Raw genomic sequence first — 14447 nt, forward strand, 5'->3', positions numbered from 1 at the left:
TGCAGGAACGGAGCAGGGAGGTCCCGATTCAAGGGCCACATTATGGCCGGCCTCAGCTGCTCTTGCCAAAGGGGGGCTTTGCCCTTTGCCCTTTGCCCTTTGCCCTTGGATAAGGGCAGCTGGGCGCCCCAGCCGTGACCCGGACGAAGGCCGGAGGGAGACAGAGAATTTGGCCCACAGGAGAGGGTTGAATGCCCCAAGCCATCAAGTGGCCAGTTTGGCATGGGGGACCTTTGGTGCCCATCAGCTTCTGCCTTCGGTTCTGGCAGCCACCCCCACCCCCCCCAGCATCTCTTGCCCTGCCCCCCAGAACCACATTGAAGGGATGTCTGAACCAAAGCCCCCCCCCCCCCCAGCTCCTGGGAGTTGACTAAGGTGCTGGGGTGGAAGGATTTCAAGGAGTGTGGGGGAAGCTGGCCTTATTTTCCCCTTGGAAGAGCTTAAAGCTGCAGTGCCTCTTTTTTTACTTCCCGATCAAAAAGGGGGATGAATGGCTCAGTTCCAACATTTCCCTTTTCGAAGCCTTTGGGGGAGGAGCAGAGTGCCCCCTCCCCTTCTGGCTTTCACCATCAGGGTTGGGGAGCTGGAGAAGCTGCTCTCCAATTGAAGGAGGGGGCTCCTCTGTCTGCCTAGGGAAGAAGAAGCTGAGGCAGGATTGACCCCCCCCCCCGCCTGCCTCTCCGGCCTTCTCCAACGCAGCCAGGTAGCATCAGGCACAAGGCACGCGACGAGGCCGGCCCAGGAGCCCCTCGGCCCAGGGGAGCCCAGGCGGCTGGTCCCAGTTGGGCTTCTCCCGGCGTCCCTCTGGAGCCGCTTCCCCGGAGGCTCAGGGCACCCAAACCCATTTCTTGGCCGTTTTAAATGCATCGATTAGAGGCGTTTAGATACCCAATTAATGCAATCAATTTCATTATCCCGGCAATCACGAGCCGCCCTGGGAGCAGAGCGCGCGCCTCCAATCCCCCAGCCGGATCCTGCCGAGCCACGCCCACCCGGCGGGGCTCATCGCCTTAAATCAGCCCCCCCCGCAACCAGGCGACTACAACTCCCATCGTTCCCAGCCACGAGAGGCGAGGCAGGTGGGCGGAGGTCCCTTGAAAAGAGGCCGCCGGGCGCTCCAGGGCCGCAGCGACCCCCCCCGGGCACCGCCCCCATGGCCTCCCCGCGAGCGCTGGCCTTGTGCTGCGAGCTCGGCTCTCCGGCGGCGGCGGCGGGGCTGTGGCGCCTCTCCCGGCAGCTGCCACCCTGGCCCGGACTGGCCCTCGGCAGCGCCGCGCTGGGACTGCTGGCCGGCGCGCTGCTGACCGCGCTCCGCAGCCGCCCGCGCCATCGCTGCAGCGGCTCTTGCCGGGTCTCCGCCGGGCGCGGCTGGGCTCCGGGCAGGGCGCTGCGGGCAGCCGCGCTCCTGGGCAGCTTCCTGGGCACGGCGGGTAAGAGAAGGGAGCAGCCGGGGCGGCCAGGCAGGGGGCAGGAGCCGAGGGGGCAGGGACGGCTCCGGGCGCCTTCCCGGCTCTCCTGGCCCCGAATTCTGGGCTGGGGGCCGCTTGCAGGGTGGGGGGTGGCAGATGCCCAGAGCCCCTCCCTGGCAAGCTAGAGAAAGAGCAGCCCCCCCCACCTTCCCCAATTGCTGTTCATCTGCAAATTACATAATTAACTATGTTTGTTTAATTGTAATTACATCTAAATGAAATCAGTTTTATATTTCTGTCCTAGCTTGGCTAACTTTTTTAAAAACATCACCCCAATACTGAGGCCAAACTTGGCTTCTGCAGGGCGGGGGGCATAATGCCCTACTCCCCATTTCCTCCCCCCCACACACACACCAATCCCAGCCTGGCCAGGATCCTAACCAGCTCTCCCTCCTCTTGCAGGGATCCTGGCCCGCTCTGTGCTCTGGCTGGCTGCTCCTTTGGGGTCCCTGCCTTCCCTCTGCCGCCTGATCGTGGTAAGTGGGACAGAGAAGAGCAGCCCGGCTGGTGCTCCAGCCTCCGTTAAGAGTGCCTGGTGCCCCCCTTGCTCCCCCCCCTTCAGCACCTGAAAGGCCTGTTGGGATGCTGGAATCCACTCATGTAAAAGGAGAGCCAAAAGGGGGAGACCCCCCCTTGCTCTCTTCCTAGGGGCCTTCTGCTCCTGTGGGGCCTCCCTCCAACACTGACACCCCCCCACAAACATTTAAAGGCCGGAGGGCAATTTGGGGCCCTCATTTCCTGCATTGCCCCCTCCTGCCAGCCCCCCTGCACTGATCCCCTCTTCCTCCCCGCTGACGTTCACTTCTCTTCCTCCAGGTTTGGGTGCAGTTTGGGTTCTCCTCCCACTTCTGGGCTCTCTTCTGCTACTCTCTGGAAGCGGCCTTGCTGCTGCAGAACCCCACCAGCCACAGGTGTGAAGGGGACCCCCTGATGCCGGCCCCACTTTGAGCTCTGGAGCTGATTTTGAGGAGGGGGAGGGGAGGTTCTGATGGAGGTCTTGCAGCCCCCCCACACACCTGGAAGGGCTCAGGTGTGCTGGGCCCCAAGGAGAGCTCCGGTGCCGCTCCAGCTACCTTGCACAATGGGGGGCCTGCACTTCCCCACTTGCAGGGAGCCTCCCTCTGTCTGAACCCCTGTCCCCCCCCCCACCCACCCGAGGTGGAAGCTGATGAGGGCCTCCCACTGACCAGCAGGGGGTTCTGTGCTCCTCCTCCTGGCCAGGTCCTTGACTCCGTACGGCCTCCTCTGCTGGGGGCTGCCAGCCGTCCAGGTCCTCCTTGGACTCTTGCTCCTGACGAAGCCCCAGGACACGGAGTAAGCGCCCTCCTGCCACCTCCGGGACGAGCCTCTTCTAAACTGGCACCTGGGAGGGGAAAGTGGCCGGGGGCCTTCAACCCACAATGGGCGGAGCAGGAGGTCCCAGTGAGTAAGGGGGAAGTTGGGCTGGTGCTGCCCAAGGCCAGAGGGTCCTGTGGTGGTGAAAGCAGGGGCAGAAGCAGCTGCTCCCCAGGATCTGCCCTCTTGCATGCGCTGGCACTGGAGCTGCGCCCCGTCTGGACTGCCAGCCAGCGGCCAACATCTGGTGTGTCTCCAGCTGCTGCTGCTCCTTCAAATCTTGCAGGGACCTGCTTACCCCCCCCCCCTTGCCAACTCTCCTGCCCCTTCCTGGGCCCAAATCCAGAGGCTTGGAAGGACAAGCAGCCTGAGCAAACAAAAGTTGACCTCGGGTGGTTTGGTTTTTAATTAGCTCTGCCGTTCCTCTTATCCCAGCTGCAGCTCACACCACGGATTGGCATGGATCCTGGAAACTGTGTGTTACGCTTCTAGCTTCGTGCCACTCTCCTTAGTTGTTTTGGGGAGTCCCCTGCTCTTTTACAAAGCACTCCAAGCAGGTAAATTATATTGCATGTATTTATAAGTTCATCCATTGATTGTTTACCGATAGGTGACGTCCACCTAGGTTTTATTGGACAAACCGTGACAAAAGCAGCTGGGACTCTCTGACACCCACCGGCCGTACCCTCCAGGGTCTGACTTCTTATCGGGCAGCTCCTCCAACTAGCTAAGAGAACAAGCGGGGACGAGAGCCTCTTGAGGCTGGGAAAGGAGCAGCCCTGGAAGGAGACCGGCCCCTCATGAGAAGAGAGACTGGAAGTTTTCCACGAAAGGAAGGCGCCAGGAGGGGGTGACGCCAGGCCTGAGTTGCAGCCGGCCCACCTGGGCCACTGGCAGGGTGGAGGGCCAGGCAGGCGGCTGCGCACCAGGCGCTCCCTGGGCCCCACTTGGGCAGCGGCAGTGCCTCCTCCATGCTGAGCCTGGGCGGCTTTTCTTCCCACAGTGCCAGCTCTGCTGCGGAGGGGCCGGGGGATGCAGGCGGCCGGAGAATGGCACCAGCAGCAGGAGCTGCGCAGGAGGTTCACCAGCGTCATGGTGGCCTTTGCTGCTTGGTATTATAGTCTTTATTCCAGGGCCCTCTTCGTGCCATCTGTGCCCTGCCCTAACCTGGCAGGTGCCAGACCACAGGAAGGCAGGCATCCCAATCACAGCACACACACACACAGAGAGAGACCTACCAGGGCGGCTTCAGCTTGCCAAGGCCCTGGATTGTCTCCCAACGTTGGAGATCTGTCGGTCGGGAGGGGGGGTCTTCAGGGAGCTGGGGCAACACGGGGCCATCCTGCGAAGGGCCTCTTGGTGGGTTTCCCTTGTGCCCCAGGAAGGGATCTTGGCGTCTCTTCCCTGGCTAGAAGCTTTCTTGACTAGCAGGCTCAAAATAAATGATCGACCAGCCCCCAGCAGTCCAGTGAGCCCTGGGTTTGCGAGAGCACAGCCGGACCCCCCACTGGTGGGGCCCCAAATTAAGCGGGATTTTATTTTAAAAAGGCTTTTTTTTTTCCAGCTGGCTGGCCAATGTCCTGCATGAGCTGCTGCTGCTGCTGCTGGAATTGGAGCCTTTGGGGAGATGGGGCACCGGACAGCTGCGTGGGGCAGCCCTCACCTGCTGGGCAGTTATGGTGGGTTGGGGTGCTGCAGGGCCCTCCAAAGGCCATCCTTTCTGTCTCCTTAGAGGGCCTTTTCAGCCCTGCGCTGCGTCCTTGGAACTGAACCCCAGAGGGGGGGGAGGGAGCTGCCGGGGGGTCTCTTGGACATTTTGCAGTCTCACCGCTCTTGCAAGGGAGGCTGGCCTTCCCAAGCCCTCCTCCTCTTCGCTCCTCCAAACAGTTGCAGAATTATAAAGGTTCTGCCAAGATGTTGGGAAATAAGTTGCCCGAGCCAGTGAGCCAAGCCACACAGCAGGATGGGGAACCAGTCAGCCTGTCTCTGAGGGTCTTCTGTCTTTGCTCCTCTTCCCAGATTATCTTAAACCCTCTTTCTGGAGCCCTGCTGATCCTGGCATTTTCATCCCGGAAAAGCAGGTGGTGCAGCAGGAAACAGGCACCCACCTGGAGACCCCCTGTGGAAATCCCGGGGGGCGGCCTAAAGGAGAGTGGCCCCCTCCCAGGCCGTGCCCTGGAACCAGCCGGAGGTTGCCGGATTGAGCCGGGGCCCCTGGAGGTGTCGAGCCTCTTGGTCTCCTTCGAGAGCAGCACTTCGCTGGGTGAGGGGAGCGGCCTGTGCCGAGCGCCCTGCCGATGCCGAGGGGCTGGGCGGGGGCAGGCGAGGCACCCATGGCTGAGGGAGCCCCCTTCCCTGGGCTCAGGTCCTTCTCTCCTTCCAGACTTCCTCTGCGAGGGGCCTGGGGGCTGCCCCGTCCAGCCTCAGAGCCGACATGAGCAAAGCTGCCCCGAAGACTCCACCCCAGTGCCGGCCGGCTCCTGCTCCTGCTGCAAGGGGGGCACTTGGGCTGGCTGCACCCCACCAGCCTGGCCAGCTGCCCCCACGCGTGCAGGGCCTGCCTCCCCCACCTCTCCTGGGGTTCCAGCCAGCTGGCCGGTCCAGGCAGGGGACGGGAGCCTTTGGAAGAGACCGGGGCCCAGCTGGGTCGGAAGCAGAATTCCCTCGGATGAAGAAGCTCTGTAAAACAAGGGAGGATTTTCTGAAGAACAAACTACAAGAAACACGTTAATTTTTAACTGTAGAAAGTTTATTTGACCTGCCAGCGGAAACGCCGAACGTTGGATCAGTTCAGACGCAGAATCATTGATCTTCTGGTAAAAGTTTTCAAAGGGCTGATAAAAATCCCAAGTGCTGGGAGCACCAGTGCTTCGATCCATGGAATAAGAGAATTTATAATGTAATAGAATGGTGGGAAATCACATCTTTGTAAGCATGTAAAGGGAACATTATTTGGATGAAGAAGACAACTTCTGCCTCTTCGAGTTCTGATTAAAAAGTCTCAGGCATGATATTCCCCTCTGAAAAAAAAATCGGGGCCGGCCAAAAGAGACCCCCCCACCGCGCGCCAAGAAATCGCTGCCCAGCTCCCTTTTCCTGCCGCTCAGCAGCCTCTGCTCGCACCACCCGCCTGGGCTCCGCTCGCACCGCCCGCCCGCCTGGGCTCCGCTCAGGTATCCGGCTGGGGCTGTCAGGAGTTGCTACCGCCGGCGCGGCTCCACGCGGCTCCAGTCCCGCGTTGCCTCGGGAAGGGAAAGGCAAAACCAGGAGCCACTGCTGCCGTTGCAAAGCGCCGCCGCGGCTCTTCCTTTTTGCCTTTCCCTTCCTGAGGCAACGCGGGACTGGAGCCACGTAGAGCCACGCCAGCAGTAGCAACTCCTGACTCGGGGCCTCCGAGGGGAGGGGAAGGAGGAGAAGAAGGGGGGGGGAAAGGGGGGCGCGATTCCCAAAAAAATCAGAATTCCGATTTTAATCGGAAGAATATCATGTCTGAAGTCTGTAACAACCCCAAAGACAACAGATTCTCGATCTCCTGCCTGTTCCCTTCTCTCACCTAAGTAACCCAGTGAATTTAGCAGCCATGGGGTCAGAGGTCAGATGACCACTGGATTTGGTAAATGGCTCAAGAATAGGAACACAATGAAGAAATAAAATAGAGCTTTTACAATACTGGCAAACATTGCAAGGATGGTGTTTCCAAATAGACCCCAGAGCCATTGTAGCTTAGCTGGAGCGGGTGAAGAAGTAGTAGCCGAGAGTTGTGGAAACCACCAGATTACCTAAACCTCTGGCATCCAGAGCAGATCCTTAAACTGGGAAACGGATCTTTTGAAAGAACAATCCTGCTTGGGAAAAGCTTCCATCTTCTGGAGGTGGGCTGGCTGGGGATGAGAGACCCAAAATGGAGGATCCCAGGTGTGCTACAGCCAGGGCCCTTTGAAGTGGGAAAAAGGAATGGATTGATAGGTGGTGTTTATGAACTGCCAGCTTCAACAAAGGCGGCTCTGAGGGGTTTACATCATCAAGGCTGAGAGGGCAAAGTCTGTGGGAGATCAGATGGAGAGAAACCCACCGATTCCTCCAGCGTCGGGATCGTCCCGGAAGAGGAGACCCTCAGGGATTGGCTTGGATAGTGACGTCTGTGGGCAGAGTTCCTCTGAGGAAGAGCAAAGCGCCAGCAAGGAGGAGGAGTCGTTTGAAGGAAGAGTTAGGCTCCTTTACAGTTTTAGGGGTTTGGGCTGGGCCTAAAGAAACTTCTGCAAATGTCTACCGCAGTGGCCGGCTGGGGGATTCTGGGAATTGAAGTCCACACATCTTCAAGTTGCCAAGGTTTAGAACGGCTGGTCGACAGGCTCCGTGGAACCACCTTCCCTCCTCCTTGCACTAACAAACGTGGGATACAGTTGGCCGGGGGAGCAGGGGAATGGTTGGCCTGGGCTTGATTGGCAGGGCGCCTGGAGAGACCAAGGATGGCCCTTCCGGCACGCTGGGCTTCTCTGCCTGCCCTGCTCCTTGCCTCTTGCCAGCCTCCAGCGCCCGCTGCCCTTCTCGGGAATCCACTTGAGTCACGGTACTCCACCCCCCTCGAGCCCCACCCCCCCTTCCCGGCCACGCAATCCTAGGCATGACGGGGACTTTGGGTGGCTGCTAAACTTTCCCCCTGTTCTTTGTGGGCACAGGCTGAGCTGTACCAGGGACCAAGGTGATAAGTTTTGCGCTGACAGTCACCGGAGTCTGCCCTGCCCACTTAATCAGGGAAACGCCACTGCTCACCTTGGTGCCCCAGAAGAGAGCAGGGCTCGGGGTGTGGCCCGGCATCTCCAAGAGCGCCACTCCTGGGAGAGCCACATGGAGCTCTCGATTCCCCTTGGGTGGGGCAAGGGGACACCCAAACTCCCTCCCATGCCTGGCATATCCCCCGCCCAGGAGCCAGGGCTGTTCAGAAGGGCCTCTGGGAGCCCCGGAGGAGGCTGGCAGGGGCCAAGCAGAGCCCTGGGATTAAGACTTAAAGAGCGAGCAGCCTCTGAGCCGTGGCCAGAGTGCCCCTGATGCAGGCAGAGACCCCGCTGGTCCTGGCGGCAGCTCTGGAAGCCAACCCGGCAGGGAATGCCCAGGGTTGCTGCCCCGGCTTCCAAGCAAGTGCTCCAGCCCTTCAGCCCAGTGAGTGCAGGGCAGCTTTGCCCCCGGGCTTCTGACACGCCCTGGGCTGCCTTGCAAGGGTTGGCGGAGGCCCTTGGAAAGAGCACCCAGTGCGCAAGTTAATGTTTACAAGAGTGCAGTGACTTTGGCAAGGAATGAAAACTGGCAACTCACACTATGTGGAGCCCTGCAAGTGGCTGGCTGCCAAGGGGGCAGCAGGAAAGCGCTCGCTCGCTCGCTCGGGGTGAGCACTGCTGTCCCGGGCACGACACGTCCCTGCGGGGTGGGGTGGGGGGTCTGTGCAAAGGGTCTCTGAGCAGAGCTCTTGGGGGGTTGTCCGGCGCCTGCTCTAGAACCTGGGACAGCACCACAGGCTGAGGGTCGAGGCTGGGCAGCCTGCTGCTGGCGGGGGCACTGCAGTGGCTGCCCTTTCCGTCTCGGGGTCTGGCTGGGGTTCTCTTCAGCCCCCCACTGGAGCCCTTCCTGCCTTTCCCCCTGCCGTCTTCGTGGACTTCTTGTGTGAAAACAGCAAGCACATTGGTAGCCGTTCCAACTGGCAGGGCTTTGGGGCTGCACAAGCAGGCTAGGAAGCGGCCGCCTCTGGCCAGGGGAGCCCAAGCCGGGCAGGAACACCCCCCCCCGGCAGGTGCATATTCTGCTTCCCCAGGAGCTTTTGGGGCCGAACTGTGCAGTTGGACGTGCCCGTGTGGGTCTCTCGTCAGCTGTGAGGAAACGCCACTCCGAGGGAGGGTTCCTTGAGGGAAGTGGGTGGGCCTGGCTCTGGGTATAAAACTCTCAGCCCGGGTGGCGTAACCCTCCCCAATCAAGGCACCTGGGCTGCTGAGCACCACCTCCTGCGGCTGCGACAGGTGAGCCTGGAACAAGAGGTGGGGGGTCAGAATCCAGGGTGGCCGTGAGAGGGGTGGGCTTTGGGGGCGGCTTCTCTCTCTGTCGAAGATCCAGAATCTCATGATCAAGTTGCTCTCCGTTGCTTCACCTTTGAGCTTTCCATATTAAGCCTTGATAAATGGCAAAGGTTGAATTGTTTTCTCACGCAAGTCTAGAAATTAAGCAATTCAGCCAGCTGTTGGAAGGAAGGAAAGAAGGAAGGAAGGAAGGAAGGAAGGAAGGAAGGAAGGAAGGAAGGAAGGAAGGAAGGAAGGAAGGAAGGAAGGAAGGAAGGAAGGAGGGAAGGGAGCAAGGAAGGAAGGAAGGAAGTTGGGAGGGAGGGAGGGAGGGAGGGAGGGAGGGAAGGAAGGAAGGAAGGAAAGAAGGAAGGAAGGAAGGAAGGAAGGAAGGAAGGAAGGAAGGAAGGAAGGAAGGAAGGAAGGAAAGGAAAGTTGGGAGGGAGGGAGGGAGGGAGGGAAGGAAGGAGGGAGGGAAGGGAGCAAGGAAGGAAGGAAGTTGGGAGGGAGGGAGGGAAGGAGGGAGGGAGGGAGGGAGGGAAGGGAAGGGGGAAGGGAAGGGAAGGAAGGAAGGAAGGAAGGAAGGAAGGAAGGAAGGAAGGAAGGAAGGAAGGAAGGAAGGAAGGGGCTCTCCTTATCAAGGTGTCTTTTGAAAGTCCCAGGACACCCCCCAAGAGCTCTGAAGATGACCTCCTTGCTGAGCTGCTCTGATCAACCCTGGGCGTCTCAGGGGTCTGGGGGACCCTCTGTCTTTTCCCTGGTCTGTCCTAAGAGTGGTGGCAAAAGGTGCTTAGGGGCCCCACTCCCCTTGGTGTCCTGCCAGCAGGTGGTGGGGAAATGCAACCAGGTACCAAGAGCCCCCCCCCCACACACACACACGTACCCCAGGCCTGTACTTGGGGAGCTTCAAGTCCGACTCCTTGGACCAGAAGGGCTTCTGGAAGCTCTGCCCCAGAGGGGTGCGGTGGCTGTTCACCCTGGCCTTGGGCTCTCCCTCTTAAGTCAACGGGCAGGACGGCGCTCTGACGCTGGGAGCCCTTATCTTGCCTATCTCCCCACAATGCCAGTTGTGCTGGCATCCCTTTTATTTGCCTACCTCCGGCTCCTCAAGCAACAATGGCCTGCAGGAAGCACAGAAAATGAATCTGGCAATCGCAATCCCAACGAAGCAGCAATTGGTCAAACAGCAAACAAAGCAACTTCAGAAACGGAGGGCGGCTTCTCATAGCAGCATCCAGAGACGAGGCCAAGCCCATCCAGAGGCCGAGATGCCCCGCTGACTCCCAAGCCCCGGCCTGGGGGGCAGGGAGGGCCTGGTGAGCACCAGGGCCAGGTCTCCCCCCCCCGCCAAGCTTTCCCGTTGAGGGCTGAGACTCCCCATGCCTTGCTGGGCCTCCTGGGTCAGTTTTTATTGTTTGGACACCTGTGCTGAGCCCCCCGCAATACACAATACCTGTTTTTCTAATGCCCCACCTGTCTCTCCCAAGCATCTGTTGGAAGCATGAAGCATGAAATCGTGGGTAGAAAACATGCTTTTCACATGTTTACATTCAGATGTTCCCATTGTGTCCCTGGCCTCCCTTCCCCCAAATCTCAGGGGCTGAGAACACCGAGGGAGACCTTTGCTCCGGCCGATCTCTGGCCCTCCGTGTGTTTGTACTGGCTTAATGGTTACCTCCCAGCTGCCAGCAGAATCGCCACGTTCTCCACTCTGGGTTGGGGCTGGGGAGGCTCAGCTCAGTAGCCACAAGGCCGCCCCCCCCCGGGGTTTGTGGGCACTGGGTACCACCCTGGTTGCTTTTATGTTCCCGCATCAAGTCCAGTTGCCCTTGGGACACCGGGGTGGCCCAGAGCACCTCCCACAACCAGTCACTGGCCCCCGGTCCCTCCAGGCTGCGTGAGCGTGTCTGACGGCATAGAGGGCTGGGGGAGAATTCTGCCCCACTGGCGGGTGGGAAGGCAGCTTTGCCGCCTGGGGCTGCGGGGCCTGTGCTCCGGACAGACACACAGAGGGCGGGTGTGTGCAGTGCATGTGCGTAGGGAAGGATGTCCTGGAACAGGGTCGGCCTTTTGAACTGAGGGTCGCTTTGTCTTCAGCCAGCCTTGGCACGGATTCCGGCACTGACTTTTCACCCCGGAAGGAGATGCCAAGAACCTCCATTTCTGCGAGACGTGGTACGGCTGACGCCAAGCGGCGTCACGGCTGAGGCAGCTGGCCAATGTCCAGCATCTGGACCTTTAGCCCTGGAGCAGCAAGTGGCCTCGGGGCCGCTGCCAAATCGGGGGCCCTGGAAGGGAAAGGCCCACCCCCCAGCAGGATCTTAGGGAACCTTCCACCCCACGCGCAGCAAGTCTCTGTGGAACAGGCTCCTGGCAGAGCGTGGGACCAGGTGCCGTGGCCGCTCGGGCAGGGTGGAATGGCACACACAGAGACTTTGTTTGGCCAGGGTGGGCGGAAGTCCTAACAGGCGGTCTGAATTCTAAAGTGTGTTGTTTGGTGGCCGATAAAGGGCTTATTGTATGCAAAATAGTTTATAAAGCAGCATATGACTTTCTCGAGCTGGGCACAGTTTGCCGGAGGCCTGCGCCTGTAGAGGGAGCCTGCGGCTGCCTTGCAGAAGGACCGTTCCCCAGGGCAAGGTAAGGGCTGGTTGGGAGGCTCACCCTGTCAGGAATGAATGGGCTGGCTGGGTGCTGCTGGGAACGGGCAGGGGGTCTTGGGAAGGGGGCAAAGGCTGGGCATTGGGAGAAACCCATCTCTTTTGGCAATCTCCATCCTAATTTTGAAGGGCTGCCAGCATCAGGACATCGGTGATGCCAGCTGCTTTTAAATCAGTCGGGTTTATCATAAGCTCCCCAAAAGTTGCTTCTCAAAATACTTTTCAAAACATCTGTGCATTTCTGTCACTGTTCATCAGCCTGCCCCGGCCAGTCAATGCCATGGCTGCGTTGGTGCAGACCCTCTGATGAATTTCCGGAGAAGGGAAGGATGCTCTGGACAGGGCAGGCAGCCCAGGGAATGGCACCACTTTGCTTCTGAGCTTGGGAGCCCCTAGAAGTTGCCTCCAGTCTGCAGGGTGTAAGGTGACCCCAGCCATGTCTCTAGCCCTTCTTGCAAGAACCTCGATTTGCTCTCTCTGGAGGAAGGGGCAGCGGAAAAGCCGTGCTGGGCTACGGGGAGCGTCTCCCGGGGAAGGTTGCCAGGTTGCCCAGGTGGAGTCTCCGCTTCCAGCCTGGCCCAGCAGAGCTGCTTAGGGCGTACAGGGCTGGGGTGTGCAGCCATGCCCCTCAGAGCAAGGGGGAGGGGGAGACGGGCGAGGGGGAAGAGCAGTGGAAGACTGTAGTAGGGTCCTCTTCCGTCGAGGGGCAGGGCCAAGCCCATGCCAGCCTATGGCTTTGGTGGCAGCTGCCAAAGGAAGCTGTGGGAAACTGCCAGTCCTTGTAAGTGTTGGCAGCGCCACCCTGACTGCAGCATCTGCCCAATCCTTGTGTCCTGGTAGGCCAGCTCAAGAGAGAGAACTGCAGGAGAGCCATTTCTCTCGGCCTGAGTAGTTGGGAATGGGGGCTCAGGACAATCCTGGGGGCCGACAGCGCACAGAGGTTTCTGAAAGCAGGGCTGCCAAGGACCTAAATGAGGAGCGGTCTAGCCTTTGCCTTTGTCACCACCGCATTATGCATGAAATAAAACTCGGTGGAAGGGCGATTGGGGCACGGACGGACAGATAGACACCGTGGTTCTTTGCACTCCCCACCCAGCAAACTGTGGTGGAGAGACTGAGCCTGGGGCCCCGTCCGCCCTGACCATGCCATTTTCCTTTCAGGTCTGAGGCACCATGAAGTGGGAAGGCTTCTACGCCCTGGTCATTGGCGTGAACCGCCATTCCACTGCCGTTGGCCGCATCTGGCTCTCCGTGGTGTTCATCTTCCGCATCATGGTGCTGGTGGTGGCTGCCGAGAGCGTCTGGGGTGACGAGCAGTCCTCCTTCACCTGCAACACGCAGCAGCCCGGCTGCAAGAACGTCTGCTACGATTTCTACTTCCCCATCTCTCACATCCGGCTCTGGGCGCTGCAGTTGATCCTGGTGACCACACCAGCCCTGCTGGTGGCCATGCACGTGGCCTACCAGCAGCACCAGGAGAAGAAGCTCTTGGTGATGACCGGCCACGGGGACACCAAGCACCTGGAGGAAGTCAAGAAGCACAAGATGCGCATTTCCGGCTCGCTCTGGTGGACCTACATCTTCAGCGTCCTCTTCCGCATCCTCTTTGAAGGCGTCTTCATGTACATCTTCTACATGATCTACCCAGGGTACCAGATGATCCGCCTGGTCAAGTGCGACGTCTACCCCTGCCCCAACACCGTGGACTGCTTTATCTCTCGGCCCACCGAGAAGACCATCTTCACCGTCTTCATGTTGGCCACCTCTGGCGTTTGCATCCTCCTCAACGTGGCCGAAATGGTGCTCCTTGTCGTGCGAGCCTGTGCCCGGCGCCTCAGCCGAAGCCACAACCCTTCCTCGGGGAAGGGCTCCTTCCTGGGGCACAAGCTGTCTTCCGAGTACAAGCAGAACGAAATCAACCAGCTGCTGACCGAGCATGAAGGCTCCCTCAAGGACATTCTCCGGCGGAACTCAGGGCTGCAGGAGAAAAGTGACCGCTGCTCGGCCTGCTAGAGGCCTCAGGCTGTTGGTGGGTCGTTGGGCTCCGGCCCGATGGGGAGCAGAGGACTCTTCTGGGCGGCTGAGCTGCCTTCTGGGGGAATCGGGCTGGGGCCTCTCCCCACCCCTGCTGTCACCGGCCACCGTCCTACACTTCCCTCCTGTCGGCTTACAGGCTCCGTACTTTCTGTGGATTTTGCAGGCACTGGACCGGCCTGCGGAATGCCCTGGGGGCAGCGAGGCAGAGCCCAGCGGCTGGGGCTTTGCGACGGGGCTTCTGAAGGAGGCTGCAGGCCCCTTCCAGCCAGGATATCCAACTGCAGCTTGGCTCCCTGGCTGCGTTTTACTGTACCAAAGCAAGTCACAGTATTAAAATGGTTTCACAGGTCCTGCCTTTAGTGGTTTTTCTTTGGGCTTTCACATCATCAGCACGTGGAAAGTCGCTTTATCTGGGAGGTGCTGCAGACCTTTCGCTGGTTGAATTCCTGGCTGGCCACTGTTTGCTGGAAAGTATGTCAGGAGGTGGGAGGAACCTTCCCTTCCCTTCCCATCCCGTCTGGATCCAGGCAAGGAGCTCCTGCCAGGACTCCAAGCAGAACGGGGGGAGGAAGAGGTGAAAGCCAGCAGGACCCTTAGCCGGTTGGGGGAGAGGGGCAAACTGGCTTATTCCTGGTATCCCCAGCTTGCCAGCCAAGAGAGGCTGTGAGTTTTGCAGAGATGGGGCAAGAGGTGCACCCAAGGCCCCGTTTGTTGTGGTGCCCATAGCTAAAGGCAAGCATCCTCCCCCTGCAGAAGGAGGCGTAATGAGCCAGGCAAAATAAAGGTGGAGGAAGCCCCGGGATGCCAAAGGCAGGCTGGCAAAGCTCGGAGGGCACCCAAGCTCCACTGCTGGACGGGAAAGGGGAGGGGCTCAGAGCCCCCAATGGGGGCAGCGGGCGCTG

General features: G+C 59.8%; 2 protein-coding genes across 6 annotated transcripts; both read left to right on the forward strand.

Moving 5' to 3' along the window:
* The first annotated feature begins 1069 nt into the window (after positions 1–1069).
* Positions 1070–5855, forward strand: LOC148129783 (G protein-coupled receptor 143-like). Of its 3 annotated transcripts, none has more exons than XM_087972300.1 (9): positions 1070–1430; positions 1872–1945; positions 2286–2380; positions 2691–2783; positions 3240–3361; positions 3808–3916; positions 4369–4483; positions 4824–5067; positions 5188–5853. In XM_087972300.1, the coding sequence occupies exons 1-9, from the start codon at positions 1154–1156 to the stop codon at positions 5487–5489; spliced, it is 1431 nt and encodes a 476-aa protein (XP_087828426.1). In that variant the 5' UTR covers positions 1070–1153; the 3' UTR covers positions 5490–5853. The 3 variants fall into 3 exon arrangements, with proteins under 3 accessions (XP_087828426.1, XP_087828428.1, XP_087828427.1); XM_087972301.1 differs by having other exon boundaries at positions 1092–1430; positions 3808–3883; positions 5188–5855; XM_087972302.1 differs by lacking the exon at positions 2691–2783 and having other exon boundaries at positions 1091–1430; positions 5188–5855.
* Positions 5856–8758: 2903 nt separating this feature from the next.
* GJB1 (gap junction protein beta 1) lies at positions 8759–13893 on the forward strand. 3 transcript variants are annotated; one of them, XM_087972305.1, is made up of 3 exons: positions 8759–8830; positions 11409–11488; positions 12670–13893. In XM_087972305.1, exon 3 carries the CDS (start codon positions 12682–12684, stop codon positions 13519–13521), a length of 840 nt encoding a protein of 279 aa, XP_087828431.1. In that variant the 5' UTR covers positions 8759–8830; positions 11409–11488; positions 12670–12681; the 3' UTR covers positions 13522–13893. The 3 variants fall into 3 exon arrangements, with proteins under 3 accessions (XP_087828431.1, XP_087828430.1, XP_087828429.1); XM_087972304.1 differs by having other exon boundaries at positions 8759–8812; XM_087972303.1 differs by lacking the exon at positions 11409–11488 and having other exon boundaries at positions 8759–8812.
* Positions 13894–14447: the final 554 nt, after the last annotated feature.

Source organism: Notechis scutatus, chromosome 10 (assembly GCF_049901735.1).
Source record: "Notechis scutatus isolate UNSWTSFEM ecotype Mainland chromosome 10, rNotScu1.2, whole genome shotgun sequence".
NCBI lineage: Eukaryota > Metazoa > Chordata > Lepidosauria > Squamata > Elapidae > Notechis > Notechis scutatus.